The sequence below is a fragment of the Notolabrus celidotus genome, chromosome 8, assembly GCF_009762535.1.
Source record: "Notolabrus celidotus isolate fNotCel1 chromosome 8, fNotCel1.pri, whole genome shotgun sequence".
NCBI classification, from domain to species: Eukaryota; Metazoa; Chordata; class Actinopteri; order Labriformes; family Labridae; genus Notolabrus; species Notolabrus celidotus.
Window position 1 is genome coordinate 4,188,563 of NC_048279.1, and position 27,936 is coordinate 4,216,498.

Sequence of the window (27,936 nt, forward strand, 5' to 3'; positions counted from 1 at the left end):
TTCAGTCCACATTTTACTAGCTCTCCCTTTTAACAGGTTTAGGGCCGCCGCTTCTATACAACTACCTTATGCACAGAACACCAAGGAGAGAGAAACTGAAGAGCTCACACAGTGGTCTTCAAAATAATGTAAGAGGCAGATCTTTTAGTGCTCTCTCTCTCCTCGCATCACACAGGAGGAGCCCTTTTTGTTTGTTTCCTCAATGCTCCTCAACAGACTGAGTACATCCAATGAGAGTGGATCCCAACATAATGATGGAATATTAATATTATCAATAATATGAAGTTGTTTATTGTAGCTTAGCTCCTTGCCATGGTAGAAGAGTAATTCCGGTTGACTGAGGAAATTTTATTTTTTTTATGCTTTGGGAAGCAAGTGTCAAGTGTGTTAACACTTGAGCTTGAAATAATAATAATCCAAGCCATTGTGACGTTCTTCTCCTCCAGAAGGGCCCAGAAGACCTGCGACTAGTTCCCTCAGAAATCACATTGTGAGTGTTCAGCATTTCGTATTTTATCGGCCCTCGTGTGTGTATTTTATAAATGATTACAAAGTTTCAGATAATTGATTTATATTGGAGAAAATTAAAATTAATTAAAATTAATTAATTAGCATTAAGGTGGTTTATTGTGATGAATTTATTTTTCCGGTTCTGAATCCTGGGTTAAAAAGCCTTTATTATTAGCATCAAGTAATCAGAGTAACAATAGATCAATTTCTCTTTTTACATCAGTGAAGCTCTGCTCTTTAAGGTGTATGGCTCTTGAAGAGCCGTTGTGTTTGTTTGCAGTCCTTGTTGAGTGTTTACTTCTTGGCGGCCTTCTCGAAAATACCAGAGTTTTAAAAACGTCGGGAAATTTAGGTCATCTTTTTTCTATGAACGTAGACAAAACATCAGGAAGTTTTGTTTAGTTAGAAAGTTTTAGTTTGGTGTTTCAGACTTCCAATGAATCTTTGTCACTATGAAACCTTACTAAAACAAGTTAGATCCATTTATGAGATTTTTCTTAGATCTTTCAAAAGAACAGCTGTCTCAGAAGCTCTGCTCTTTAAGGTGTATGGTGGGTGGCTCTTAAAAGAGCCTTTGTGTTTGTTTGCAGTTCTTGTTGAGTGTTTACTTCTTGGCAGCCTTCTCAGTCTTCTTGGGCAGCAGGACAGCCTGGATGTTGGGCAGCACGCCGCCCTGGGCGATGGTCACTCCGCCCAGCAGCTTGTTGAGCTCCTCGTCGTTGCGGACAGCCAGCTGCAGGTGACGGGGGATGATACGATCTTCTTGTTGTCACGGGCAGTTTCCAGCCAACTCCAGGATCTCAGCATCAGGTACTCCAGCACAGCTGCCAGGTACACGGGGGCACCGGCACCAACACGCTGGGCATAGTTCCCTTTGCGCAGCAGTCTGTGGACACACCGACCGGGAACTGGAGCCCGGCACGGGATGAGCGGGTCTTTGCCTTTGCTCTGGCCTTTCCGCCGGTTTTGCCTCTTCCACTCATTTTTGGGGTTGTTTCTAGAGTCTGGACTCAGAGAAATATGTCCTCCATAGACCAAACCCAGATTATATACCCCGGAGCGCGCGCGTTTTCCTGGCTCACCAACCAGAAAAGAGGCTTCCAGCAGAGCAGCAGAGGGCGGTCCGCGCTCAGCCCCGCTTCACAGTCTGGAGACATTTCTCTCCAATAAGCCGGAGCTTGAGGCAGGGGCTCGCTCCCCCCTCTGCGCGCGGGGCTGGGCTCCAGGAGTGGCCTCTCACCATCACGAGCCGGAGTTTGAAGCAGCGTCACCGGGCACAGCTGCTCCTCCGCTTTAAGAGCAGCGCGCCTCCTCTTTCTTCAACATTATTCTCCCGATCACAGTAAGCCGACAATGGCAAAGAACCAAGCAACCGCTCGTAAGTCCACCGGAGGCAAAGCCCCCAGGAAGCAGCTGGCCACCAAGGCAGCCCGTAAGAGCGCACCGGCTACCGAGCGTGAAGAAGCCTCATCGTTACAGGCCCGGTACCGGGCCCTGAGAGAGATCCGTCGTTACCAGAAGTCCACCGAGCTGCTGATCCGCAAGCTGCCCTTCCAGCGCCTGTCCGTGAGATCGCTCAGGACTTCAAGACCGACCTGCGCTTCCAGAGCTCCGCCGTCATGGCTCTGCAGGAGGCCACGAGGCTTACCTCGTGGGACTGTTCGAGGACACCAACCTGTGCGCCATCCACGCCAAGAGGGTCACCATCATGCCCAAAGACATCCAGCTGGCCAGACGCATCCGCGGAGAGAGAGCATAAACTGTCTTCCACTGCTTCTCCAACCAACACAACGGCTCTTTTAAGAGCCACCTCACTACACCTACAGAGATCATTTCCATTATGTTACATCATCTTTACAGTCAACGCTTCAGCACACATTTGGAAAAGTTTCACACAAAGCAATTATACCGTAATCACCGAGCTTCATCACTGGCCCCTCTCTTAGATAAATTATTAGAGCTGTGTGTCTATAAAAGAATCACATCATGAGCAGCATATATCAGACTTTGTTCTCTTCACTCAGATGATAATGACAGAGCTGGAGCAATGCTGCCTCCATATGCTCAAACACCGAGCTCAATGGATGCTCAAATACTGCCAACAATTGTCTAACGAGATCTCTTAGTTATTGACATTCATGCACATTAATATCGTTTTAAGCTTGAATCACTGATTAAATAACAAGCAGTCCTGTAACAATGAATTTAGAGTGGTTCAGAGTTCACATCCAAACATGAAGCAGAATCAGAAACTCTCATCAACTCTTCAGCTTCAACTAACCTCTGATCAGAGTGTGTGCAGGTGTGTATTTTCTTGTTTAACTCATGGTTTTATTGATCAGCACAGAGATGCAAAGCTTCCTGGTTGTAACTGTTCACATGTAACCTTCCTTGTTGTGTCACTTTGTTTAATGCTCACACTGAACCTGTTTAGAATGTAATCCTTTGTGAAGGTGAGATTGACACACAATAACTTAGAAAAACAGTGTGTGACAGGAAGTGGTTTTACATCGACCTTGAGCTCACTATCAGCAACTACATGAAAGTTTAATTTCCATCAGTCCTTAGAGAACATTTGTAAAGACAGTGAGAGAAACATCTCCATTCATGCGCAGCTTTCAGACTAAAGTCTCCACCTGGCCTCGCTGACACTATGTAGCTACATCCTGCTGCACTAACTCTCTGAGCTGACTCTAAAGTAGAGCCGCTCAGATGATGCTGAAGACCTGCTGTCCCTCTCAGAGAGTGAGCAGGAAGTCTTCAGGATCCAAGTTTGCATCCAAAATCAAGACAATGTGTCATTTCAAACACGAGTACAGATGAAGACAGTTGATGCAATGTTCCAGGAAAATCAAACAAAATATATCATGTGTGAAATAAAAGACTTATTAACAAGGTGACAGCCCAACATTTGACATCAAAGACCCTGAAACATCATGAACACATGGCTTCATGTGATCTAATAAATCTACGCCTGGATGAGTTCTCTTCACAAAAGCAGAAGGTGTTTTCAGACTGACGTATCTGACTCTGTCTTCATTTCTCAAATGCTCTCTGTCAGAGCGTTACAGAGTGAGCAGCAGAAGTCAGGTGACAACCCTGGCACTCCTTTTTTATCATGACAGGGAAAGAGGGAGGGTGTGTCTGAACATGAAGATCATCTTGTGGTCAATTCTGAGTCTGATGATTCTGATTACAATCCAAATGAGGAAACAGCTATTCATTTTCCTCCAGGCAAGACATTCACATCTAAAATGGGGAAATACAGTGATCTCCATCCCCAATATACGTCAGGCAAAACTGTCTGCAGAAAACATTATAAAGACAGAGCCACTAGGATAGCAGGGACTTGTGTAACAGACATCCAGTCAGCTTTTGAGCTGGTCATGGTAAATGGTAAATGTTTAATAGATTCGTACTTGTACATCTCTTTCTAGTCTTCTGACCACTCAAAGCTCTTTTACACTACTCGTCACATTCACTCATTCATACCACATTCACTCACTGATGGTAGAGGCTGCTATATTAAGGGACCATCAGTATTAGCTAATCTCATTCATACACACAGCTGAACAACAGCAGGAGCAGTTTGGGGTTCAGTGTCTTGCTCAAGGACACTTTGGAATGTGACTGCAGGAGCTTGGATGGAAGAGAGACAAGCTGGCAGCCATTAGGACAGTGAGGGACAAGTGGGATCAACTTCCACTTGTCTTTAATCCAGGCCCTAATGTCACAGTGGATGAAAGGATAGTGGCATTCAGAAGTTCCTTCAATTTTAGGCAATATATGCCCTCCAAACCAGCTAAATACAGCATTAAATGGCAATGGATTGAAATGGTTAGTAATGGAGTTGATAATGAGAGTAAAAAAATATCGATTGGGGTTTTAACACTTTTGGATAATTAAATATAACCTGGCCTCAGGTATATTCAGGGACTCTTGCGTTATAAACCCAAACAGAGAGCATGTTTGTTAAAGAAGTGCTTGTTATTGAAATGATGTATTTGAGTAACAGCTTGTTCAGCTCAGTCAGCTTGTGATAAATGTATTTGGATGATGGTGCTCAGTTGAGGAGCACTGGGAGCAGTGTGTTGTGTATTTGTGTTAGATATTCTAAGCTCCCAGCAGCCATGTTGTTGAAGTGATGGATTGAGTCCTATCATATGAACGCTGCTGAACAGGTTTTGTTGTTGAACAGGACTTATTGAATGAGGCCTGTTGATGTTACATGTTTGTCCTGTCTGCGGTGAATGTAAGGAGTTGGATTGAAATGTCCTACGAGGTGACATAGAGCTCAGTGAATAAGAATGAATGTCTCTGTAATTGATTGAATGTGTTGAATGTGACATGAATGAACAGGACTCCTCTCTTCAGTGTGAGATGTGGGTGGCTCTTAAAAGAGCCTTTAGTTTTGAGGTGAATCTTCGGTGGTCCAGCTCACTTCTTCTTTGCTGCTACCTTCTTGACTTTGGGCTTGGCAACCTTCTTTGCGGGGGCTTTCTTGGCTGCAGGAGCCTTCTTGACCACCTTCTTGGGACTCTTGGTGGCCTTCTTGGGGCTCTTTGTAGCCTTCTTAGGGCTCTTTGTGGGCTTCTTGGGGCTCTTGGCTGCTTTCTTGGCCGCCGCGGGTTTCTTGACCTTCTTCGGGGACTTCTTAGCTGCTACTGGCTTCTTAGCTGCCGCTGCCTTGGGCTTCTTGGCCGCTGCAGGTTTCTTGGCTTTAGGAGCGACTTTCTTAGCCGGCTTCTTCTCTGCGACCTTCTTGCTCATCTTGAAGGACCGGAGGCCCCGGTTCCCTTAACCTGGACCAGAGTGCCCTTTGCCACCAGACTCTTAATAGCAGTCTTGACGCGGGCCTTGTTCTTGTCCACATCGTATCCTCCTGCAGCCAGGACCTTCTTGAGGGCGGCCGCGGACACGCCGCTCCGCTCCTTGGACGCGGCCACAGCTGTAACGATGAGCTCGCTGACGCTGGGGCCGGCCTTCTTCGGCTTGGGGCCTTCTTCTTGGCCGCCTTGGCCGGGGCGGCGGCTGGGGCTGGAGCTTGTTCTGCCATAGTTCAGTCGTAGAGTCGTTCACAGCACGGAGTGACTGACACGTTCTCTGAGCAATACGCTGCTCTTAAACGCACCATGAGAACCGTAGAGACTCAATCCGGACCGGGTCTCCTCTGGGCCGTCTGAAAGCCGAGCCTCTTGTGTTTTCTCTCCCTGATAAAAGAGTCCAAACTAAAAGATGGAGCCGTGCTGAAGGCTGACAGTGAAGGAGCAGATAGTGGACTTGTGTCTCTTCAGACTGAAGTCATGTTGAGCTCTGCTGCTCGCTGCGCCTTCTTTGTGGAGCCTCCAAAGCGCACAGATTCACCGCCGTGAGCAGCACTGCTCAGCGGCTTTTCTCTCTCATTTCTCTCCTAAAATTGAAAAAGCTTCAGAGCTCGGTGAAAGTGCTTCTCCCGCTGCTCCACATGTTTGTTCAGAGCCTCAGAGTAAAAACATCCATGTGTTGATGAAGAGTTTGTCATCAAATCAAGTTATTGTGGTCGCAGCAAACACACTGAGGAGGACTGAGGCCTGTGCTGCAGTTTGTCCAGGCTTCCTCTCAGAGCTGCTCTCTGTCTCTGTGGACATGTCCTCTGCTTTCAATCATTGACACAAACTGTTCCTCTGCTCTGTACGAACACAGACAAAGATCTTTTGATGGCATTTTATGGGTTTTGCTGCAGTATTCATTCATAAACACACTGACCAATGTTAGAAGCACACAACCTAATGTGGAGCCATTTTCCCTCCAAGTCAGTGCTGAGAAGAGTCTGAAACACTGATCACACTGACAGACTAATAAATGATTGACAGCTTTATTGGATGAAATGAGTCTTTGGAAGAGAGCAGGAATGATTTCCTCTATCAGAACATGACTGAAGTTATAATAGGATGTAGCTGATGAAGAAGAGCACAACATAAACACCTGCTGCTGTGGACTCACAATGTTCACATGTATAGTTGTGAGGATCAAAACATGTGTATCTGTAACAGAGAGAGTTATCTCATTATAAAACAGGATGTTTGATTTTTCACTTCACCTGCTGTCACCAGCCCTCAACAGAGAACCAGTCGTACCAGTACAATCAGCCCCTCTGCTACAGGTGTGAAGATGTGTGGAAGAGGAGGACACTAACAATAAATGGAGACAAAACCAAGACGGAGAGCTATTCATTACTCTGTAGAATAAAATGCCCTCTTCTTTTCATCATACATTAGCTCTCACACTTTTAGGCCTATCTCTCAGTTCAAAGTCTAAGTTGACTTGAACATATGATCATATTGTTTATGTTGATTGTTTGTACACAGAGAGCAAACTTCCCCAGAGTCACATTTCTTCTATGTGCTCGTACACTCGACCCATACAGCTGATTCTGGTTCTTTGGACAAAAGCGTCTGCTAAATTAAATTGAAACGTTGAACACTGTAAGGAACATTTTACTTGATAATCTTGTTATCTTCTTCTTTTGTTCATTGTTGTCAGAAATCTGAAAGTGTTTCATCCCTTGTCTTCTCATGGCTCATTATTCTGGAGTGTTTATATCGAGCAGTGACGTAACTTTCTGAAGTATAGTATAATGCACTGATCTTCTCATGTGTCTGTATCACACTCTGACTCACCTTACTTACATGTCCTTTACACTTCTTTTCACTCACTTTGTTGTTCAAGTACTTTAAGAGCTGTTTGTCTCACACAAGTCTCAAACTGACTTTTTGTGACAACTACCAGGAGGAAATGAGAGAATCATTCATTTAGTTCATGTTGTTTGACTCTTCAGGCACTATTACCTTCATGCCGTCACTGATGTGTAGAAAAAAGGAAAGCTACTATTGGTCAGGGATCGTCACGTGTCTCAGAGACTTGTATTGTGTTGACTCAGTTGAGCTCTGAATCTCAGCCAATCCTCTTTGAGGGAAGAGCAGTTTGATCTGAATTGAGCCAATATAAATAGAATCTCCTGCCTCACCCAACCATCTATCTAAGGTCAGTCTACTAGAGCAAGATGCCTGAGACAGTGAAAGCACCCAAGAAGGGATCTAAGAAAGCCGTGTCCAAGGCCACCAAGACGGCAAGAAGAGGAGGAAGACCAGGAAAGAGAGCTATGCCATCTACGTATACAAGGTCCTGAAGCAGGTCCACCCCGACACGGGGATCTCCTCCAAGGCTATGGGCATCATGAACTCTTCGTGAGTGATATCTTTGAGCGCATCGCCGGTGAGGCCTCCCGTCTGGCTCACTACAACAAGCGCTCCACCATCACCTCCAGGGAGATCCAGACCGCCGTCCGCCTGCTGCTGCCCGGTGAACTGGCCAAGCACGCCGTGTCTGAGGGCACCAAGGCTGTGACCAAGTACACCAGCTCCAAGTAAACACCTCTGCTCATCAACCTGTAAACCAAAGGCTCTTTTAAGAGCCACTCACTCAAACTAAGAGGTTCCTCTGTCTGGACATCAGAATGAAAAGGTTCTGAATATCAATAAGAGTACACATAAATATGATTCATCCTTTCCATGGAGCAGTTAAAGAGGTAATCTGACCATCTGCAGACTTTCCGTCCATGTTTTATAATTACAATTAACATGATAAGAATCAGTTTCTAACGATTTGCTTATCCTAACTGCAAAGTCAGATACAGTATGAACCATATCAGTGATAAGTCACAGTTTAACTCAGGGCACTTGAGGTTTGGGAATGACACGGGTACAGATAATACCTCGAGTTAAATCACTACAAATAAATATAATAACCAAACCGTCTGAATCTTTATTCTCCACTCTGCCCCTCTATCCCCTCACCATTTCAAAGCACAAAGCCTGAGCCTCCATACACAAACAGAGGTAGTTTGTATTCTGCCCTATACATGACACCAATTATATATTTAAAAAAAAACAACCACAAAGGAGAGAATAAAAAAAGTACATTAAGGGATACTGTTACTAAAGCTGCTTTGGCTTGATAACAAAAGCTCCTCAGATAAGACATGTCAACTGAATGCTTAAATAAAAACACAGTAAATGCTTATGTTTCAACTACATATCTACTATAACTACTATATCATTTTCCCCATACAAAGTAGTAGAGATAATGGAACTCGAACAAACGATACTTTGATAAAACGGACAGAATGTCCTCTACATGGTACAAGAGGTTTCAGAATGATAGTTTATAAAGTGTTAGACATTTTGAAGATATTATGTCCACAAGATGAAAATAACTGAGTCAGAAAGTTGAGGCTGAAAAAGGAAATCAGCTGTGTGTAACTTGTGTTGTATGCAACATGTTTTTAAAGATTGTGTTTTTAACGCCGGTGAAGCCAATTAAGAAACCCACCTATGATTTGTGGATTGGACTTCCCACACAGAATATCATTTAAAAAGATGAACAATTAGAATAGAGAATGCAGTTATAAGTGAAGTCACATGAAAGCATGAAGACAAAGCAGTGACTGGGTTTGAGTGTAGGCGGAGTTAAACCAGAGCAGAAAACAAAGATCCCTCCCAGGAGCTGTGTGCCTCAGAAACGTCCGCTGACATGCTTAAAGACACACGTTTGCCTAAAAACTTTACACTTCAACCGAACCACTTCGATTGATCAACATGTCTGGACGCGGAAAGGGAGGAAAGGGACTCGGTAAAGGAGGCGCCAAGCGTCACCGTAAAGTCCTCCGTGATAACATCCAGGGGATCACCAAGCCCGCTATCCGCCGTCTGGCTCGTCGTGGCGGAGTGAAGCGTATCTCCGGTCTCATCTACGAGGAGACCCGCGGGGTGCTCAAGGTGTTCCTGGAGAACGTCATCCGTGACGCCGTCACCTACACCGAGCACGCCAAGAGAAAGACTGTGACCGCCATGGATGTGGTTTATGCTCTCAAGAGACAGGGCCGCACTCTCTACGGCTTCGGAGGTTAAACAGGACCACACACAACAACCACAACAAACGGCTCTTTTAAGAGCCACCCACTACAACTACCGAGCTATTTCTACTATGTTTGTACGATGATATGTGTGGAAAATAACATAATGATCAAGCTCCTATGTACTGGAGGTAAGTGTTGATTTGTTAAAGCAGACCAAAATACACCTAACCTGTAAAAACAAAGACAAGGTCCCGATAGTAATCGCGCGCGTACGTGGACATTACCCCTTGTTTCATTTTATGGTCATACACTCACTGCAGCATCAAGGGGTTTCTGTCCATGTTACTGACATTCATTCATGGTCCGAGGAAGAAAACAATATGATTCTTCCAATGCACTCTGCTGTTCATCCCTTTCGGTAAAACTGCTTTCAGTGCTGCTGTACTGGTAATTTAAGGGGTTTGGATTTCAATATCACACTTTATTTGATATGAAACAACTAGTGTAATAAAATAGCAGTATGGGTTGGCTGCCCTTTAACAGAACATTTGATCTACTTGATAATAACTTCTAAGACTATCACGCCCTTTACAGAACAGAGGCTCGAATCAGGGACAGCATGTCTCCTGTAAACCTGAGTGAGCTCCACAGTGAGCAGTGGTGAGGGAAGAGTCATGATGTTAGACTGAAACAAACACCCAGGGAAAATACAGTTTACTAAAGTCCACTAAATGTTGCTGTACAACAAGTGTACGAGCCAACAGACTAATAGTTAGACTGGAGCTCAGCTGTTTTCAAGGTCAGACTAAACTTGATGTTCATAGAAGTGAACATTGAGTCAGTATTTATACTGATCAAATGATAACAGGCAGCATCACAGAAACCTGATCTTTGAATTCAATCGTTGCTTATTTGTATTGATTTATTTGACATCCAACAGTTACAAGAGAGATGAGCAGTTTGTGGATGTTGACTGAAGCTTCATGTCTGCTCCACAGAGCTCAGCAGCACAGTGTAGCATCCTGAACAGAGACAGAAGATACCTGAGCTGTTTCTGACAGTTCAGCACCTTGGACAGCGACAGCCACACAACTCCCAGGAGACAAGAACAGGACACTCTGCCTGTACTCACCTGGATACCAGACATGGATGGATGGATGGATGAAGTATATTGTGTACAATACATACACAAGCAGAGGTCTGGGGTCTTATCGGAAGGCTCTGACTCCATGTCAGAGCGGTGGTACAGTGGAGCTGCTTTATGACCACTAAAAATGTCCGATGCCCTCATGTGATGAGGATTAGCCTCTCCAACACCTTCTCCTGGACTGTTACAGGACCAGAGACATCAGGAACTAAATGTCTACAATTGGTTTTAATGTTTGTAACAGTGAGAGATCAGTATGGACTCTCTAACCTTCCTCTTGTGTTAGAAAAATATTTTATTGCATCAAGGCTTTTTGACTTTGTCAGGAACCTCTATTTCAACAAAATACAACTTTTTTTTTCACTTAATCATAAAATGCTCTGGTTGAAATTATAACCTTTGTTTCGTTAGGGTCGGTTTCGACCCGGTCATAAAATAAGATGAAAAAGCAAAATTAGAGTCAAAACTGAAATCCTAAGTGAACTGTCAGTCAACACACTGACAGCCAGATCATTTCCCAATCACGTGAGCTTTAGGGGATTCTCATTTTGTATTGTTTTCCAGTATACTGCACAAAAACAAAATAAACAAGACAGGCATATCCAGACATGTGAGGTTAATTCATCATTTGAGTGATCATTTGGGGAGCTTGCCTATGTACATTTAGGCATCTATAAGCTCTGCTTCAGCCGAAACCCTTTTGATCAGCCTGTTTTATTTTTTCTTGTAATAATTTTGATTGTGACGATTTCTGCTGCTGCTAATCGAAATAAAATTAACCATGTATTCATTAATTTACTATAAAGTTGCTTGCAAAACCATTTGTGAGAGGATAGGCTTCAATTGACGGGAAATATAGGAACACAAGACCTAATTGAAAAATCTTCTAGAAATGTGAGAAATAGTGGCTGTGGGAACATAGGGATGACCAGCATTGGACTTGGCAGAGTGCACATCTCCAATTTTCAGCATGCAAAAATGAGAAGAAGATTTTCAGTGGAGCCAAGTTCTGGATACTATTTTGGTTAAAATGAGGGAGAGAACACAGAGCAGTATGAGGATGAGCAGGTTTCTGAGGAGGAAGACAGACACATTTAATGAGTCTGATGAGGAGGTCCCCGGAGGTGAAGCTGCTCTCCCTGAAAGATTCAAGTCCAAAGATGGTGAGACTTTTGGAGCTCAGTACCTCATGATGTACATGGCAGGGGCAGCTGCTGCACATGTCATCAAAATGAGCCCTGGAATCACAAGGTCTGCTGTGATGAGAGTCAGTGACATCAAGACATTTTTGAGCTATTTATGCCATTGTCACTAAGAAGAGTCATCATATATGACAAACCTTGAAGGAAAAAAAGTCCATGGTGACATGTGGAAAGAGATGAGGAATACCTGGATGCTTATATTACTTTTTATCCTTTTTCTTGAAGTATTATATATGGGTCGAAACTGACCCATAACACCATATAGTTACTATAGTTAATTAAATTGAAATGAAAAATAAATAAAACAAATATATTTCAGAGATGTGTTCTAATACCCTCAGTAATAGGCAGATAACACAACAACCTTTAATATATCTATATAATTATCTTGAGGTTAATTTTACAATATTTTAAAATTGAAATATAGGGGTATACTGACAAAAAAAGGCCCAGAGGCCCACACCAAAATTATTAAAACCAATATTTTCATGGATAAAGAAGCCTAACAAGGTAACCAAGAGATGAGATACAAATTGGATGATAGTAAATTGTTTTTAGTGTATTTTACAGCTGATTTAAGACACAGGTCGAAACCAACCCGTTAACACAAGAGATGTTACAGACAGCTAACACAAGAGGAAGGTTAATGAACACTCACAAACACAAAGAGAAGATTGTTCTGGCTCATCATGTCCATCATCAACACCCACATCTGGAAAACACGAGCAGAAATTGTAATCCATCAGTCTGTGATCAAAAGTGAGACCGTTTTAAAAACCATTCAGACTAACCTTAGGAGGAGGAACCTTTAGACTGTCAGAGAGCAGTGCTCTGTCCTGGGACACTATAAACCTTAGAACTGTAAATATTTCACTGTGCCGTCTGTTTCACTGACGAGGTCTGTGTGATGTTGCTCTTGTTGCACTGGGTTTTGGTTGAGCGGGGTTAAATGGCTTATTATATTGTATGTCTCCAGAAATGGAATAAAGTTATTCAATATATATGCAATAAATACTAATGATACAGATAGTGCTGTTCATTTCAGCTGTGATGATCTAGTTATGTATAACCTGGTTATTCAAAGTAAACATTTACATTGAAGTGTTAGAACCAACATAGCATGCCCACTGTGGAGGAAAATCCGTGTGTTGCTTGTGAGGCTAGCATGTAATTACATCGACTCAGATTACTGTGATGAAGTCATTATTAGAGTTGAACTCCTAAGCACCCATCACACCATGTGCTCCATGCAGGTTATTTAAATAATCATAACAGTATACAGAGTTCAATCAGATACATATCTGAACCTTTTGTAACAATAACGATTAGGGACTCTCCAAAACTAACATTCATTGATTTTACACCAAAATCAAAGGTGGACAGAAGGAGCATGACTCCAGACAGGAAGTGGAGGATGATGAAGAAATGAATGAGGTGAGCAACAATATGATGTATTCTATTTATATCATTGATAACCGGTGTAGATTTATGTTATAATATTCAGGAAGCTTTAAGGGAAACTGGAACCATCAAAGTCACAGAGCAGATGAAGTGGTTCAACTGAAGAGATGGAGATCTTCTCCTTCAAACTATTTATGTAGGCCTCATAATTTTTATTTTTGAATTGGTCTCAGGGCATCCCATAATATGAGACATGAAATCATTTTTTTTTTTAAATATATGTATAGGTGAAAACTCAGTTTTATAATAACCTATTAAGAGATCAATTTTTCGATATTATCCCAAATCGATAAAATCCCAATACTAAAAGGCATGTATGAGGGAGACATCTATCTGAGCAGCTGGGGTTAAATTTATGGATTTGTTTTCCACTATAGTACATGCTTGTTATTAGCTTATGCTGGATTGGGCGCATATTTTCATTAGTGCTCACGTTATATGTTAGTTTTAAACAATCCTTCCATTTAGTTTGTTTCTGTTTCTACAATTTGAAGATCCTCATTCCATTTATTACATATCTTTTGTAACAGTTCTTCATTGCTTTCGGCCCTGATAAGAATATCACACACCGCACCTACTAGTCTTTTCTTTTCATTCTTCTTATTTAGAATTTCCTCTATTTCAGTTGGCATTCAATTTTTGAGATTAAAGTTTCCTGTTGTACTACGGCGCCCCTAAAGTGACGTGGGCAGAAAAAAATATTAGATAGATCGTTTCTGGTAAGCACGAAAAGGTATACGTGCGCACGTGAAACAAACTGCATATCCCATTGGGAAAAACACACTTCAGAGAGGCAGAGTGGCAGCAGGAGTGGATTTATTTACTTTCCTTTAAACGCGAAATAAACATGAAGGCGTCATCTACGGAGCCCCTAAGGTGACATGGGCCGAACAAAATTACATTAAGATCTGTCCAAAACAACATATACACATCAAACAACAATAACATTTCCTGCCTGGGCGTCCTCTCTGATGACGTCACGTGCGTAAAACCACAAACCCTCTATGAATGAGAGAATCTCTCGCCGGGTGCGGTGGCGCGCACCTGTAATCCAAGCTACCGGGAGGCTGAGGCTGGAGGATCGTTTAAGCTCAGGAGCTCTGAGCTGCAGCGGACTGTGTCGATCGGGTGTCCGCACTAAGTTCGGTATCGATATGGTGCTCCTGGGGGAGCCCGGGACCACAAGGTCGTCTAAGGAGGGGTGCACCGGCCCAGGTCGGAGACGGAGCAGGTCAAAGCCCTCGTGCCGCTCAGTAGTGGGATCGCGCCTGAGAATAGACGCTGTAGTGCAGCCTGAGTAATACAGCGGGACCCGGTCTTTTTAAACTCTGCACACTGACAAACAAACACACACAGGCTCAACATCAATGTTTCTACATGTTACAACAGCTTCAGCACTGCTTCTGCTGCTTCTTGTTTCCATACACACCTGCACAGAGCAGCTGTGATTGTTTGTCCTACAGCGCCTCCACCTGGAGGAGAGGAGCAATGACCATCAGTCACAGCAGCTGATGTCACATCCATTCAAGTTAGAGCTTTGTCTTTATCAGACTGAGTGAGTATGATGAAGAGCAGGGACGTACTCAGTCTGTTTGAGGAGCATTGAGGGACAAACAAACAAAAAGGGCTCCTCCTGTGTGATGTGAGGAGCAGAGCACTAAAAGATCTGCCTCTTACAGCATTTTGAAGACCACTGTGTGAGCTCTTCAGTTTTCTCTCTCCTTGGTGTTCTGTGATCATAAGGTAGTTGTATAGAAGCGGCGGCCCTAATCTGTTAAAAGGGAGAGCTAGTAAAAATGTTGGACTGAAAACCTGTAAGGTCGCCTGGAGGTTCCAGAACTGGAGCAGTTTTTTAACCCTCTGATAACCACAGTTTAGGGTTCATTTCAGCATACTGAGGCCCAGATAATCAGAGAAGAGTCTGGTGTTTGTACTCCAGGGAGGTTTGAGCATCTAACACTTACTTCTCTGCATTTTGTTGAACATGTATACATCAATTTGAGGTGAAAAATATAATTTTGTGAAAGGAGAAAACACATCTTGTGTATTTTTTGTGTTACAGTTCCACCTTGTGGTGTATTTTTGAAGTACCTTCACCGTGATGCAAAGAGAGGAGACTGCAGTTTCACAGCAGAAAGATAACTTCAGTAAACTTTATCAAAGGCAGCAACTTTGACATGGAGTTATTTCTCTGTTTAGCTTGTTGGATAGCTTCAGCAGGTAGTGAGACCTTCACACACACACACACACACACACACACACACACACACACACACACACACATCATCAGGTCAAAGTTCAAGTAATGCATTTCATCACATTTTATCCTTTGAAAGGATAGCTGAGAGCTTTTTAAACATTTAAACCACTGGAGGGGAACCAGATTAATAACTGATCAAGTAGAAAATATTTCCATCATCTTAATGTTGTTTGACTTTCTGAAGATTTTTTGTTCGTGACTCAGACACAAAACTCAGGAGTGATACTGTGTTATAATATGTTTATGAACGTTCTCAATATTTCATTTGTAATACTTGTGTGTTGTGGTTTTGTTTTTTGCATGTTTTACGTAAGATGAATGTGAAGTAAGAGAGAGACGGACAGGCATAGGGAGACAGAGAGGAAAGGGAGTGATGCCAATGCAAAATACTTTGTTTCATTTGTGTTGCTGTCGGACAAGACAGCTCGTATTTTCAGCTTCCTGTTGGTACTCAGTAGGAATAGTGAAAATGGAGAGCCTGGATCCCAACATAAATGATGGAAATTAATATTATCAATAATATGAAGTTGTTTATTGTAGCTTAGCTCCTTGCCATGGTAGAAGAAGAGCTAATTCCGGTTTGACTGAGGAAATTTTATTTTTTAAGCTTTGGGAAGCAAGTGTCAAGTGTGTTAACACTTGAGCTTGAAATAATAATAATTCCAAGCCATTGTGACTGTTCTTCTCCTGTGAAGACACCACAGGGTCCAGAAGATCTGCGACTAGTTCCACTCGAAAATCACATTGTGGGTGTTCAGCAGTTCGTATTTTATCGGCCCTCGTGTGTGCATCTTATAAATGATAACAAAGTTTCAGATAATTGATTTATATTGAAGAGAAATTATGCATTAAGGTGGTTTATTGTGATGAATATTTTTTTTTCCAGTTCTTAATCCTGGGTTAAAAAGCCTTTATGAGATGCATCTAGTAATCAGAGTAAACAATATAATATCAATTTCCCTTTTTTACATCAGTGAAGCTCTGCTCTTTAAGGTGTATGGTGAGTGGCTCTTAAAAGAGCCTTTGTGTTTGTTTGCAGTTCTTGTTGAGTGTTTACTTCTTGGCGGCCTTCTCAGTCTTCTTGGGCAGCAGGACAGCCTGGATGTTGGGCAGCACGCCGCCCTGAGCGATGGTCACTCCGCCCAGCAGCTTGTGAGCTCCTCGTCGTTGCGGACAGCCAGCTGCAGGTGACGGGGGATGATACGAGTCTTCTTGTTGTCACGGGCAGCGTTTCCAGCCAACTCCAGGATCTCAGCGGTCAGGTACTCCAGCACAGCTGCCAGGTACACGGGGGCACCGGCACCAACACGCTGGGCATAGTTCCCTTTGCGCAGCAGTCTGTGGACACGACCGACCGGGAACTGGAGCCCGGCACGGGATGAGCGGGTCTTTGCCTTTGCTCTGGCCTTTCCGCCGGTTTTGCCTCTTCCACTCATTTTTGGGGTTGTTTCTAGAGTCTGGACTCAGAGAAATAATGTCCTCCATAGACCAAACCCAGGTTATATACCCGCGGAGCGCGCGCGTTTTCCTGGCTCACCAACCAGAAAAGAGGCTTCCAGCAGAGCAGCAGAGGGCGGTCCGCGCTCAGCCCCGCTTCACAGTCTGGAGGCTTTCTCTCCAATAAGCAGCGGAGCTTGAGGCGGGGGCTCGCTCCCCCCTCTGCGGCGGGGCTGGGCTCCAGGAGCGGCCTCTCACCAATCACGAGCCGGAGGTTTGAAGCAGCGTCACCGTGTCACAGCTGCTCCTCCGCTTTAAGAGCAGCGCGCCTCCTCTTTCTTCAACATTATTCTCCCGCTCACAGTAAGCAGAGACAATGGCAAGAACCAAGCAGACCGCTCGTAAGTCCACCGGAGGCAAAGCCCCCAGGAAGCAGCTGGCCACCAAGGCAGCCCGTAAGAGCGCACCGGCTACCGGAGGCGTGAAGAAGCCTCATCGTTACAGGCCCGGTACCGTGGCCCTGAGAGAGATCCGTCGTTACCAGAAGTCCACCGAGCTGCTGATCCGCAAGCTGCCCTTCCAGCGCCTGGTCCGTGAGATCGCTCAGGACTTCAAGACCGACCTGCGCTTCCAGAGCTCCGCCGTCATGGCTCTGCAGGAGGCCAGCGAGGCTTACCTCGTGGGTCTCTTCGAGGACACCAACCTGTGCGCCATCCACGCCAAGAGGGTCACCATCATGCCCAAAGACATCCAGCTGGCCAGACGCATCCGCGGAGAGAGAGCATAAACTGTCTTCCACTACTGCTGCTCCAACCAACACAACGGCTCTTTTAAGAGCCACCTCACTACACCTACAGAGATTATTTCCACATTATGTTACATCACCTTTACAGTCAACGCTTCAGCACACATTTGGAAAGTTTCACACAAAGCAATTATACCGTAATCACCGAGTTTCATCACTGGCCCCTCTCTTAGATAAATTATTAGAGCTGTGTGTCTATAAAAGAATCACATCATGAGCAGCATATATCAGACTTCTCTTCACTCAGATGATAACATGACAGAGCTGGAACAGTGCTGCCTCCATATGCTCAAACACGAGCTCAATGGATGATCAAATACTGCCAACAATTGTCTAACATGAGATCTCTTAGTTATTGACATTCATGCACATTAATATCGTTTTAAGCTTGAATCACTGATTAAATAACAAGCAGTCCTGTAACAATGAATTTAGAGTGGTTCAGAGTTCACATCCAAACATGAAGCAGAATCAGAAACTCTCATCAACTCTTCAGCTTCAACTAACCTCTGATCAGAGTGTGTGCAGGTGTGTATTAGTTCTTGTTTAACTCATGGTTTTATTGATCAGCACAGAGATGCAAAGCTTCCTGGTTGTAACTGTGTTCACATGTAACCTTCCTTGTTGTGTCACTTTGTTTAATGCTCACACTGAACCTGTTTAGAATGTAATCCTTTGTGAAGGTGAGAATGACACACAATAACTTAGAAAAACAGGGTGTGTGACAGGAAGTGGTTTTACATCGACCTTGAGCTCACTATCAGCAACTACATGAAAGTTTAATTTCCATCAGTCCTTAGAGAACATTTGTAAAGACAGTGAGAGAAACATCTCCATTCATGAGCAGCTTTGAGACTAAAGTCTCCACCTGGCCTCGCTGACACCCTGTAGCTCCATCCAGTAGAGCTGCTCAGTGATGATGCTGAAGACCTGCTGTCCCTCTCAGAGAGTGAGCAGGAAGTCTTCAGGATCCAAGTTTGCATCCAAATCAAGACAATGTGTCATTTCAAACACGAGTACAGATGAAGACAGTTGATGCAATGTTCCAGGAAAATAAAACAAAATATATCATGTGTGAAATAAAAGACTTATTGACAAGGTGACAGCCCAACATTTGACATCAAAGACCCTGAAACATCATGAACACATGGCTTCATGTGATCTAATAAATCTACGCCTGGATGAATTCTCTTCACAAAGCAGAAGGTGTTTTCAGACTGACGTATCTGACTCTGTCTTCATTTCTCAAATGCTCTCTGTCAGAGTGTTACAGAGTGAGCAGCAGAAGTAAACAGGTGACAACCCTGGCACTCCTTTTTGATCATGACAGGGAAAGAGAGGAGGGTGTGTCTGAACATGAAGATCATCTTGTGGTCAATTCTGAGTCTGATGATTCTGATTACAATCCAAATGAGGAAACAGCTATTCATTTTCCTCCAGGCAAGACATTCACATCTAAAGATAGGGAAATACAGTGATCTCCAACCCCAAATATACGTCAGGCAAAACTGTCTGCAGAAAACATTATAAAGACAGAGCCACTAGGATAGCAGGGACTTGTGTAACAGACATCCAGTCAGCTTTTGAGCTGGTCATGGTAAATGGTAAATGTTTAATAGACTTGTACTTATACATCTCTTTCTAGTCTTCTGACCACTCAAAGCTCTTTTACACTACTCGTCACATTCACTCATTCATACCACATTCACTCACTGATGGTAGAGGCTGCTATAGTAAGGGACCATCAGTATTAGCTAATCTCATTCATACACACACCGCTGAACAACAGCAGGAGCAGTTTGGGGTTCAGTGTCTTGCTCAAGGACACTTTGGAATGTGACTGCAGGAGCTTGGATGGAAGAGAGACAAGCTGGCAGCCATTAGGACAGTGAGGGACAAGTGGGTGGATCAACTTCCACTTGTCTTTAATCCAGGCCCTAATGTCACAGTGGATGAAAGGATAGTGGCATTCAGAAGTTCCTTCAATTTTAGGCAATATATGCCCTCCAAACCAGCTAAATACAGCATTAAATGGCAATGGATTGAAATGGTTAGTAATGGAGTTGATAATGAGACTAAAAAAATATCGATTGGGGTTTTAACACTTTTGGATAATTAAATATGACCTGGCCTCAGGTATATTTCAGGGACTCTTGCATTATAAACCCAAACAGAGAGCATGTTTGTTAAAGAAGTGCTTGTTATTGAAATGATGTATTTGAGTAACAGCTTGTTCAGCTCAGTCTGCTTGTGATAAATGTATTTGGATGATGGTGCTCAGTTGAGGAGCACTGGGAGCAGTGTGTTGTGTATTTGTGTTAGTATATTCTAAGCTTACAGCAGCCATGTTGTTGAAGTGATGGATTGAGTCCTATCATATGAACGCTGCTGAACAAGGTTTTGTTGTTGAACAGGACTTATTGAATGAGGCCTGTTGATGTTACATGTTTGTCCTGTCTGCGGTGAATGTAAGGAGTTGGATTGAAATGGCCTACGAGGTGACATAGAGCTCAGTGAATAAGAATGAATGTCTCTGTAATTGATTGAATGTGTTAAATGTGACATGAATGAACAGGACTCCTCTCTTCAGTGTGAGATGTGGGTGGCTCTTAAAAGAGCCTTTAGTTTTGAGGTGAATCTTCGGTGGTCTCAGCTCACTTCTTCTTTGCTGCTACCTTCTTGACTTTGGGCTTGGCAACCTTCTTTGCGGGGGCTTTCTTGGCTGCAGGAGCCTTCTTGACCACCTTCTTGGGACTCTTGGTGGCCTTCTTGGGGCTCTTTGTAGCCTTCTTAGGGCTCTTTGTGGGCTTCTTAGGGCTCTTGGCTGCTTTCTTGGCCGCCGCGGGTTTCTTGACCTTCTTCGGGGACTTCTTAGCTGCTACTGGCTTCTTAGCTGCCGCTGCCTTGGGCTTCTTGGCCGCTGCAGGTTTCTTGGCTTTAGGAGCGACTTTCTTAGCCGGCTTCTTCTCTGCGATCTTCTTGCTCATCTTGAAGGATCCGGAGGCCCCGGTTCCCTTGACCTGGACCAGAGTGCCCTTTGCCACCAGACTCTTAATAGCAGTCTTGACGCGGGCCTTGTTCTTGTCCACATCGTATCCTCCTGCAGCCAGGACCTTCTTGAGGGCGGCCGCGGACACGCCGCTCCGCTCCTTGGACGCGGCCACAGCTGTAACGATGAGCTCGCTGACGCTGGGGCCGGCCTTCTTCGGCTTGGGAGCCTTCTTCTTGGCCGCCTTGGCCGGGGCGGCGGCTGGGGCTGGAGCTTGTTCTGCCATAGTTCAGTCGTAGAGTCGTTCACAGCACGGAGTGACTGACACGTTAAAGCTCAATGAGCAATACGCTGCTCTTAAACGCACCATGAGAACCGTAGAGACTCAATCCGGGCCGGGTCTCCTCTGGGCCGTCTGAAAGCCGAGCCTCTTGTGTTTTCTCTCCCTGATTAAAGAGTCCAAACTAAAAGATGGAGCCGTGCTGAAGGCTGACAGTGAAGGAGCAGATAGTAGACTTGTGTCTCTTCAGACTGAAGTCATGTTGAGCTCTGCTGCTCGCTGCGCCTTCTTTGTGGAGCCTCCAAAGCGCACAGATTCACCGCCGTGAGCAGCACTGCTCAGCGGCTTTTCTCTCTCTCATTTCTCTCCTCAAAGGATTGAAAAAGCTTCAGAGCTCGGTGAAAAGTGCTTCTCCCGCTGCTCCACATGTTTGTTCAGAGCCTCAGAGTAAAAACATCCATGTGTTGATGAAGAGTTTGTCATCAAATCAAGTTATTGTGGTCGCAGCAAACACACTGAGGAGGACTGAGGCCTGTGCTGCAGTTTGTCCAGGCTTCCTCTCAGAGCTGCTCTCTGTCTCTGTGGACATGTCCTCTGCTTTCAATCATTGACACAAACTGTTCCTCTGCTCTGTACGAACACAGACAAAGATCTTTTGATGGCATTTTATGGGCTTTGCTGCAGTATTCATTCATAAACACACTGACCAATGTTAGAAGCACACAACCTAATGTGGAGCCATTTTCCCTCCAAGTCAGTGCTGAGAAGAGTCTGAAACACTGATCACACTGACAGACTAATAAATGATTGACAGCTTTATTGGATGAAATGAGTCTTTGGAAGAGAGCAGGAATGATTTCCTCTATCAGAACATGACTGAAGTTATAATAGGATGTAGCTGATGAAGAAGAGCACAACATAAACACCTGCTGCTGTGGACTCACAATGTTCACATGTATGAGTCTGTGAGGATCAAAACATGTTGTGTATCTGTAACAGAGAGAGTTATCTCATTATAAAACAGGTTGTTTGATTTTTCACCTCACCTGCTGTCACCAGCCCTCAACAGAGAACCAGTCGTACCTGTACAATCAGCCCCTCTGCTACAGGTGTGAAGATGTGTGAAGAGGAGGACACTAACAATAAATGGAGACAAAAACAAAACGTAGAGCTATTCATTACTCTGTAGAATAAAATGCCCTTTTCTTTTCATCATACATTAGCTCTCACACTTTTAGGCCTATCTCTCAGTTCAAAGTCTAAAGTTGACTTGAACATATGATCATATTGTTTATGTTGATTGTTTGTACACAGAGAGCAAACTTCCCCAGAGTCACATTTCTTCTATGTGCTCGTACACTCGACCCATACAGCTGATTCTGGTTCTTTGGACAAAAGCGTCTGCTAAATTAAATTGAAACGTTGAACACAGTAAGGAACATTTTATTTGATAATCTTGTTATCTTCTTCTTTTTGTTCATAGTTGTCAGAAATCTGAAAGTGTTTTCATCCCTTGTCTTCTCATGGCTCATTATTCTGGAGTGTTTATATCGAGCAGTGACGTAACTTTCTGAAGTATAGTATAATGCACTGATCTTCTCGTGTGTCTGTATCACACTCTGACTCACCTTACTTACATGTCCTTTACACTTCTTTTCACTCACTTTGTTGTTCAAGTACTTTAAGAGCTGTTTGTCTCACACAAGTCTCAAACTGACTTTTTGTGACAACTACCAGGAGGAAATGAGAGAATCATTCATTTAGTTCATGTTGTTTGACTCTTCAGGCACTATTACCTTCATGACGTCACTGATGTGTAGAAAAAAAGGAAAGCTACTATTGGTCAGGGATCGTCACGTGTCTCAGAGACTTGTAGTGTGTTGACTCAGTTGAGCTCTGAATCTCAGCCAATCCTCTTTGAGGGACAGAGCAGTTTGATCTGAATTGAGTCAATATAAATAGAATCTCCTGAACCTCCACCCAACCATCTATCTATCTAAGGTCAGACTGACTAAAGCAAGATGCCTGAGACAGTGAAAGCACCCAAGAAGGGCTCTAAGAAAGCCGTGTCCAAGGCCACCAAGACCGGCAAGAAGAGGAGGAGGACCAGGAAAGAGAGCTATGCTATCTACGTGTACAAGGTCCTGAAACAGGTCCACCCCGACACCGGGATCTCCTCCAAGGCTATGGGCATCATGAACTCCTTCGTGAGTGATATCTTTGAGCGCATCGCCGGTGAGGCCTCCCGTCTGGCCCACTACAACAAGCGCTCCACCATCACCTCCAGGGAGATCCAGACCGCCGTCCGCCTGCTGCTGCCCGGTGAGCTGGCCAAGCACGCCGTGTCTGAGGGCACCAAGGCTGTGACCAAGTACACCAGCTCCAAGTAAACACCTCTGCTGCATCAACCTGTAAACCAAAGGCTCTTTTAAGAGCCACTCACTCAAACTAAGAGGTTCCTCTGTCTGGACATCAGAATGAAAAGGTTCTGAATATCAATAAGAGTACACACAAACACTAAGTTATATTATTTGTCCCTAGTGATACATAGCCTTTTCATGGAGGCAGTTAAAGAGGTAATCTGAACATCTTCAGACATTCTATCCATGTTTCAGAAATACAATTAACACAAACGGGTTAAGTTCATGGAATTAACTTATTCCGTGTGTGTAGTCGGACACGTACAATAGTTCATCGTTCATTTATGTAACCATATCAGTGATAAATCACTGTTTAACTCAGGGCAGTCTGTGCAACACCTGAGGTTTGGGAATAACCACGGGTACAGATAATACCTCAAGTTAAATCACTACAAATAAACGTAATAACCAAACTGTATGAATCTATATTCTCCACTCTGCCCCTCTATCCCCTGGTTTGTATTCTGCCCTATACATGACACCATTAATTATATATTAAAAAAAATCAACCACAAAGGAGAGAATAAAAAAGTACATTAAGGGATACTGTTACTAAAGCTGCTTTGGCTTGATTAAAAAAAAAGCTCCTCAGATAAGACATGTCAAGTGAATGCTTAAATAAAAACACAGTAAATGCTTATGTTTCAACTACATTATATCTATTTTCCCCATAAAAAGTTGTAGATAAGAAAACTCGAACAAACAATACCTTGATTAAAACGGACAGAATGTCCTCTACATGGTACAAGAGGTTTCAGAATGATACTTTATAAAGTGTTAGACATTTTGAAGATATTATGTCCACAAGATGAAAATTGAGTCAGAAAGTTGAGGCTGAAAAACGGAAATCAGCTGTGTGTAACTTGTGTTGTATGCAACATGTTTTAAAGATTGTGTTTTTAACGCCGGTGAAGCCAATTAAGGAACCCACCTATGATTTGTGGATTGGACTTACCACACAGAATATATAATTTAAAACAGATGAACAATTAGAATAGGAGAATGCAGTTATAAGTGAAGTCACATGAAAGCATGAAGACAAAGCAGTGACTGGGTTTGAGTGTAGGCGGAGTTAAACCAGAGCAGAAAACAAAGATCCCGCCCAGGAGCTGTGTGCCTCAGAAACGTCCGCTGACATGCTTTAAATACACACGTTTGCCTAAAAACTTTACACTTCAACCGAACCACTTCGATTGATCATCATGTCTGGACGCGGAAAGGGAGGAAAGGGACTCGGTAAAGGAGGCGCCAAGCGTCACCGTAAAGTCCTCCGTGATAACATCCAGGGGATCACCAAGCCCGCTATCCGCCGTCTGGCTCGCCGTGGCGGAGTGAAGCGTATCTCCGGTCTCATCTACGAGGAGACCCGCGGGGTGCTCAAGGTGTTCCTGGAGAACGTCATCCGTGACGCCGTCACCTACACCGAGCACGCCAAGAGAAAGACTGTGACCGCCATGGATGTGGTTTATGCTCTCAAGAGACAGGGCCGCACTCTCTACGGCTTCGGAGGTTAAACAGGACCACACATCAACAAGTACAACAAACGGCTCTTTTAAGAGCCACCCACTACAACTACCGAGATATTTCTAATATGTTTGTACGATTATATGTGTGGAAAAGTTAGAATGAAACACAGCACATTATAGAAACTCATGTTAACTTATGTTGGTTAAGATGATCCAATTGTCACGCGGTAGGTTCGTATATTTATTATAGCATCAAGTTTAATTCATTCTTCACGTATCATCCCAGAAGGGTGACGTTCTAATAAAACTCTTTAGTGCACTTTCATGGGAATGATTCAAGTCCATATGTATATCCATATACATATATATCTATATACTTCAGTCACTGCTGCTGTAGAAATACAGTTCAGTCTGTTTACACCTGATTCATTTGATGGATACGTTTAGAACACTGCAGCAACCAGGAGTTTCTGTTGAAGTTACTGAATAACATTCATAATAAAGCAGTTCTGTTGTCAATCACAAATAAAACAAACTGTATGCATGTTTATATGTATGCATAAAGGCTACTTGTGTAGTTAAAGCAGACCAAAATAGACCTAACCTGTAAAAAACAGAAAGGCGGTCCGACAGTAGTCGCATGGACACTGTTAACCCCTGATTCATTTTATGGATCATACACTCACTGCAGCATCATGGAGTTTCTGTCCATGTCACTGACATTCATTAATGGTCCGAGGAAGAAAACAAATCTGATTCTTCCAATGCGCTCTGCTGTTCCTGTTAGGTAAAACTGCTTTCAGTGCTGCTGTACTTGTAACTTAAGAGGTCTGGATTTGAGTATCACACTTTATTTGGCTATGAAACAACTAGTGTAATTAAATAGCAGTATGGTGTGGCTGCCCTTTAACAGACCATTTGATCTACTTGATAATAACTTCAGAGAATCAGCGCCTCTACAGAACAGAAGCTCGAATCTGTAAACCTGAGTGAGCTCCACAGTGAGCAGTGGTGAGGGAAGAGTCATGATGTTAGACTGGAACAAACACCCAGTGAAAATACAGTTTACTAAAGTCCACTAAATGTTGCTGTACTCAAGTACAAGTGTACGAGCCAACAGACTAATAGGTAGTTTACTTTAAGAGAGTTAAATCAGAACAACATTTAGAAGAGACAGAGCATTTCATCATCATCATCCGTCCTCAGTGGAGAGGAGTGAAATGACTGGACTCTCTCTCTTCATGGCTCTCCTCCAGGTGAGTGCAGGGGAGCTTCTCGTCCTCTGTTCCCTGGACTCTAGAGACTGAACTGATCATCACCACAGCTGGAGCTCAGTGCAGCAACTGTTTTCAAGGTCAGACTAAACTTGATGTTCATAGAAGCGATCATTAAGTATACTGACCAAATGATAGGCAGCATCACAGAAACCTGATCTCACTTTGAATTCAATCGTTGCTTATTTGTATTGATTTATTTGACATCCAACAGTTACAAGAGAGACGAGCAGTTTGTGGATGTTGACTGAAGCTTCATGTCTGCTCCACAGAGCTCAGCAGCAGCACAGGTGCAGCATCCTGAACAGAGACAGAAGATACCTAATCTGTTTCTGACAGTTCAGCACCTTGGACAGCGACGGCCAAACAACTCCCAGGATACTAGAACAGGACACTCTACGTGTACTCACCTGGATACCAGACATGGATGGATGGATGGATGGATGGATGGATGGATGGATGGATGGATGGATGGATGGATGGATGGATGGATGGATGGATGGATGGATGTACACAAGTGGAAGTCTGGGGTCTTATCTGAAGGCTCTGACTCCCTGTCAGAGCGATGGAACAGTGGAGCTGCTTTGTGTTTGTAATGTTGTTGGGTTTTCTATTTTGAGTTGTAGTTACTTGTTTACACCACCAGAGAGAGTATCCCCTAAAGAGAACACTGTGGTAACACTGCAATGGGCTTCCTGTTGTCAGACAGAGAACAGCCTGCTGAATAAACTCAGGTAACGTCCCCTATCTCGGCTTCTCCTGTCAACATGACACACATCATTCTAGATACAGGTAACTCATGTGTGAGGCCTTTAACAATGGCAGTATGATCGTGTTTGTATCCTGTTAGCTCATGTGCCAAGACTGAACTAATGTTACAGATAGTGCTGTTCATTTCAGCTGTGATGATCTAGTTATGTATGACCTGGTTATTCAAAGAAAACATTTACATTGAAGTGTTAGAACCAAACATAGCATGCCCACTGTGGAGGAAAATCCGTGTGTTGCTTGTGAGGCTGGCATGTAATTACATCGACTCAAATTACTGTGATAAAGTCATTATTGGAGTTGAACTCCTAAGCACCCATCACACCATGTGCTCCATGCAGTTATTTAAATAATCATAACAGTATACAGAGTTCAATCAGATTGATATCTGAACCTTTTGTAAACAATAACGATTAGGGACTCTCCAAAACAAACATTCATTGATTTTACACCAAAATCAAAGGTGGACAGAAGGAGCATGACTCCAGACAGGAAGTGGAGGATGATGAAGAAATGAATGAGGTGAGCAACAATATGATGTATTCTATTCATATCATTGATAACCAGTGTAGATTTATGTTATAATATTCAGGAGGCTTTAAGGGAAACTGGAACCATCAAACCATCATTGTTGAATTGGTCTCAGGCCATCCCATAATATGAGACATGAAATACTATTTTAATATATATATATATATATATATATACATATATATATATATATATATATATATATATATATATATATATATATATATATATATATATATATATATATATATATATATATATGGGATTCTTCTTATATAGAATTTCCTCTATTTCATTTGGCATACCATTTGCATATCCAATTGGGAAAAAACACACTTCAGCGAGGCAGAGTGGCAGCAGGAGTGGATTTATTTACTTTCCTGAAAACGCGAAATAAACATGAAGGCGTCATCTACGGAGCCCCTAAGGTGACATGGGCCGAACAAAATTACATTAAGATCTGTCCAAAACAACATATACACATCAAACA

At 43.3% G+C, this 27,936-nt stretch overlaps 4 protein-coding genes, 1 long non-coding RNA gene and 4 pseudogenes across 6 annotated transcripts; 5 read left to right on the forward strand and 4 right to left on the reverse strand.

Annotated features, from left to right (window-relative positions):
• Positions 1-1,064: 1,064 nt before the first annotated feature.
• On the reverse strand, positions 1,065-1,512 carry LOC117817117 (annotated as a pseudogene).
• A 351-nt stretch (positions 1,513-1,863) lies between these two features.
• Positions 1,864-2,273, forward strand: LOC117817100 (annotated as a pseudogene).
• A 2,674-nt stretch (positions 2,274-4,947) lies between these two features.
• Positions 4,948-5,581, reverse strand: LOC117817094 (annotated as a pseudogene).
• A 1,971-nt stretch (positions 5,582-7,552) lies between these two features.
• On the forward strand, positions 7,553-7,924 carry LOC117817126 (histone H2B 3-like). The gene is given in 3 exon segments (XM_034689615.1): positions 7,553-7,613; positions 7,616-7,729; positions 7,732-7,924. Coding segments are annotated over 3 exon segments (363 nt in total). The 3' UTR covers positions 7,920-7,924.
• A 1,187-nt stretch (positions 7,925-9,111) lies between these two features.
• On the forward strand, positions 9,112-25,212 carry LOC117817566. The gene is made up of 4 exons (XM_034690306.1): positions 9,112-9,453; positions 16,516-16,663; positions 17,280-17,628; positions 24,604-25,212. The coding sequence occupies exons 1-4, from the start codon at positions 9,147-9,149 to the stop codon at positions 24,919-24,921; spliced, it is 1,122 nt and encodes a 373-aa protein (XP_034546197.1). The 5' UTR covers positions 9,112-9,146; the 3' UTR covers positions 24,922-25,212.
• Positions 16,329-16,946, reverse strand: LOC117817112 (annotated as a pseudogene).
• LOC117817096 (histone H1-like) lies at positions 20,320-21,113 on the reverse strand. The gene has a single exon (XM_034689587.1). The coding sequence runs from the start codon at positions 20,991-20,993 to the stop codon at positions 20,373-20,375; it is 621 nt and encodes a 206-aa protein (XP_034545478.1). The 5' UTR covers positions 20,994-21,113; the 3' UTR covers positions 20,320-20,372.
• LOC117817125 (histone H2B 1/2-like) lies at positions 22,989-23,427 on the forward strand. The gene has a single exon (XM_034689614.1). The coding sequence runs from the start codon at positions 23,009-23,011 to the stop codon at positions 23,375-23,377; it is 369 nt and encodes a 122-aa protein (XP_034545505.1). The 5' UTR covers positions 22,989-23,008; the 3' UTR covers positions 23,378-23,427.
• Positions 25,213-25,557: 345 nt separating the features above from the next.
• On the forward strand, positions 25,558-26,889 carry LOC117817139. 2 transcript variants are annotated; one of them, XR_004632086.1, is made up of 3 exons: positions 25,558-25,660; positions 26,130-26,227; positions 26,420-26,889. It is a non-coding gene; the product is annotated as an uncharacterized LOC117817139 (long non-coding RNA). The 2 variants fall into 2 exon arrangements; XR_004632087.1 differs by lacking the exon at positions 25,558-25,660 and adding an exon at positions 25,853-25,884.
• The last annotated feature ends 1,047 nt before the right edge of the window (positions 26,890-27,936 follow it).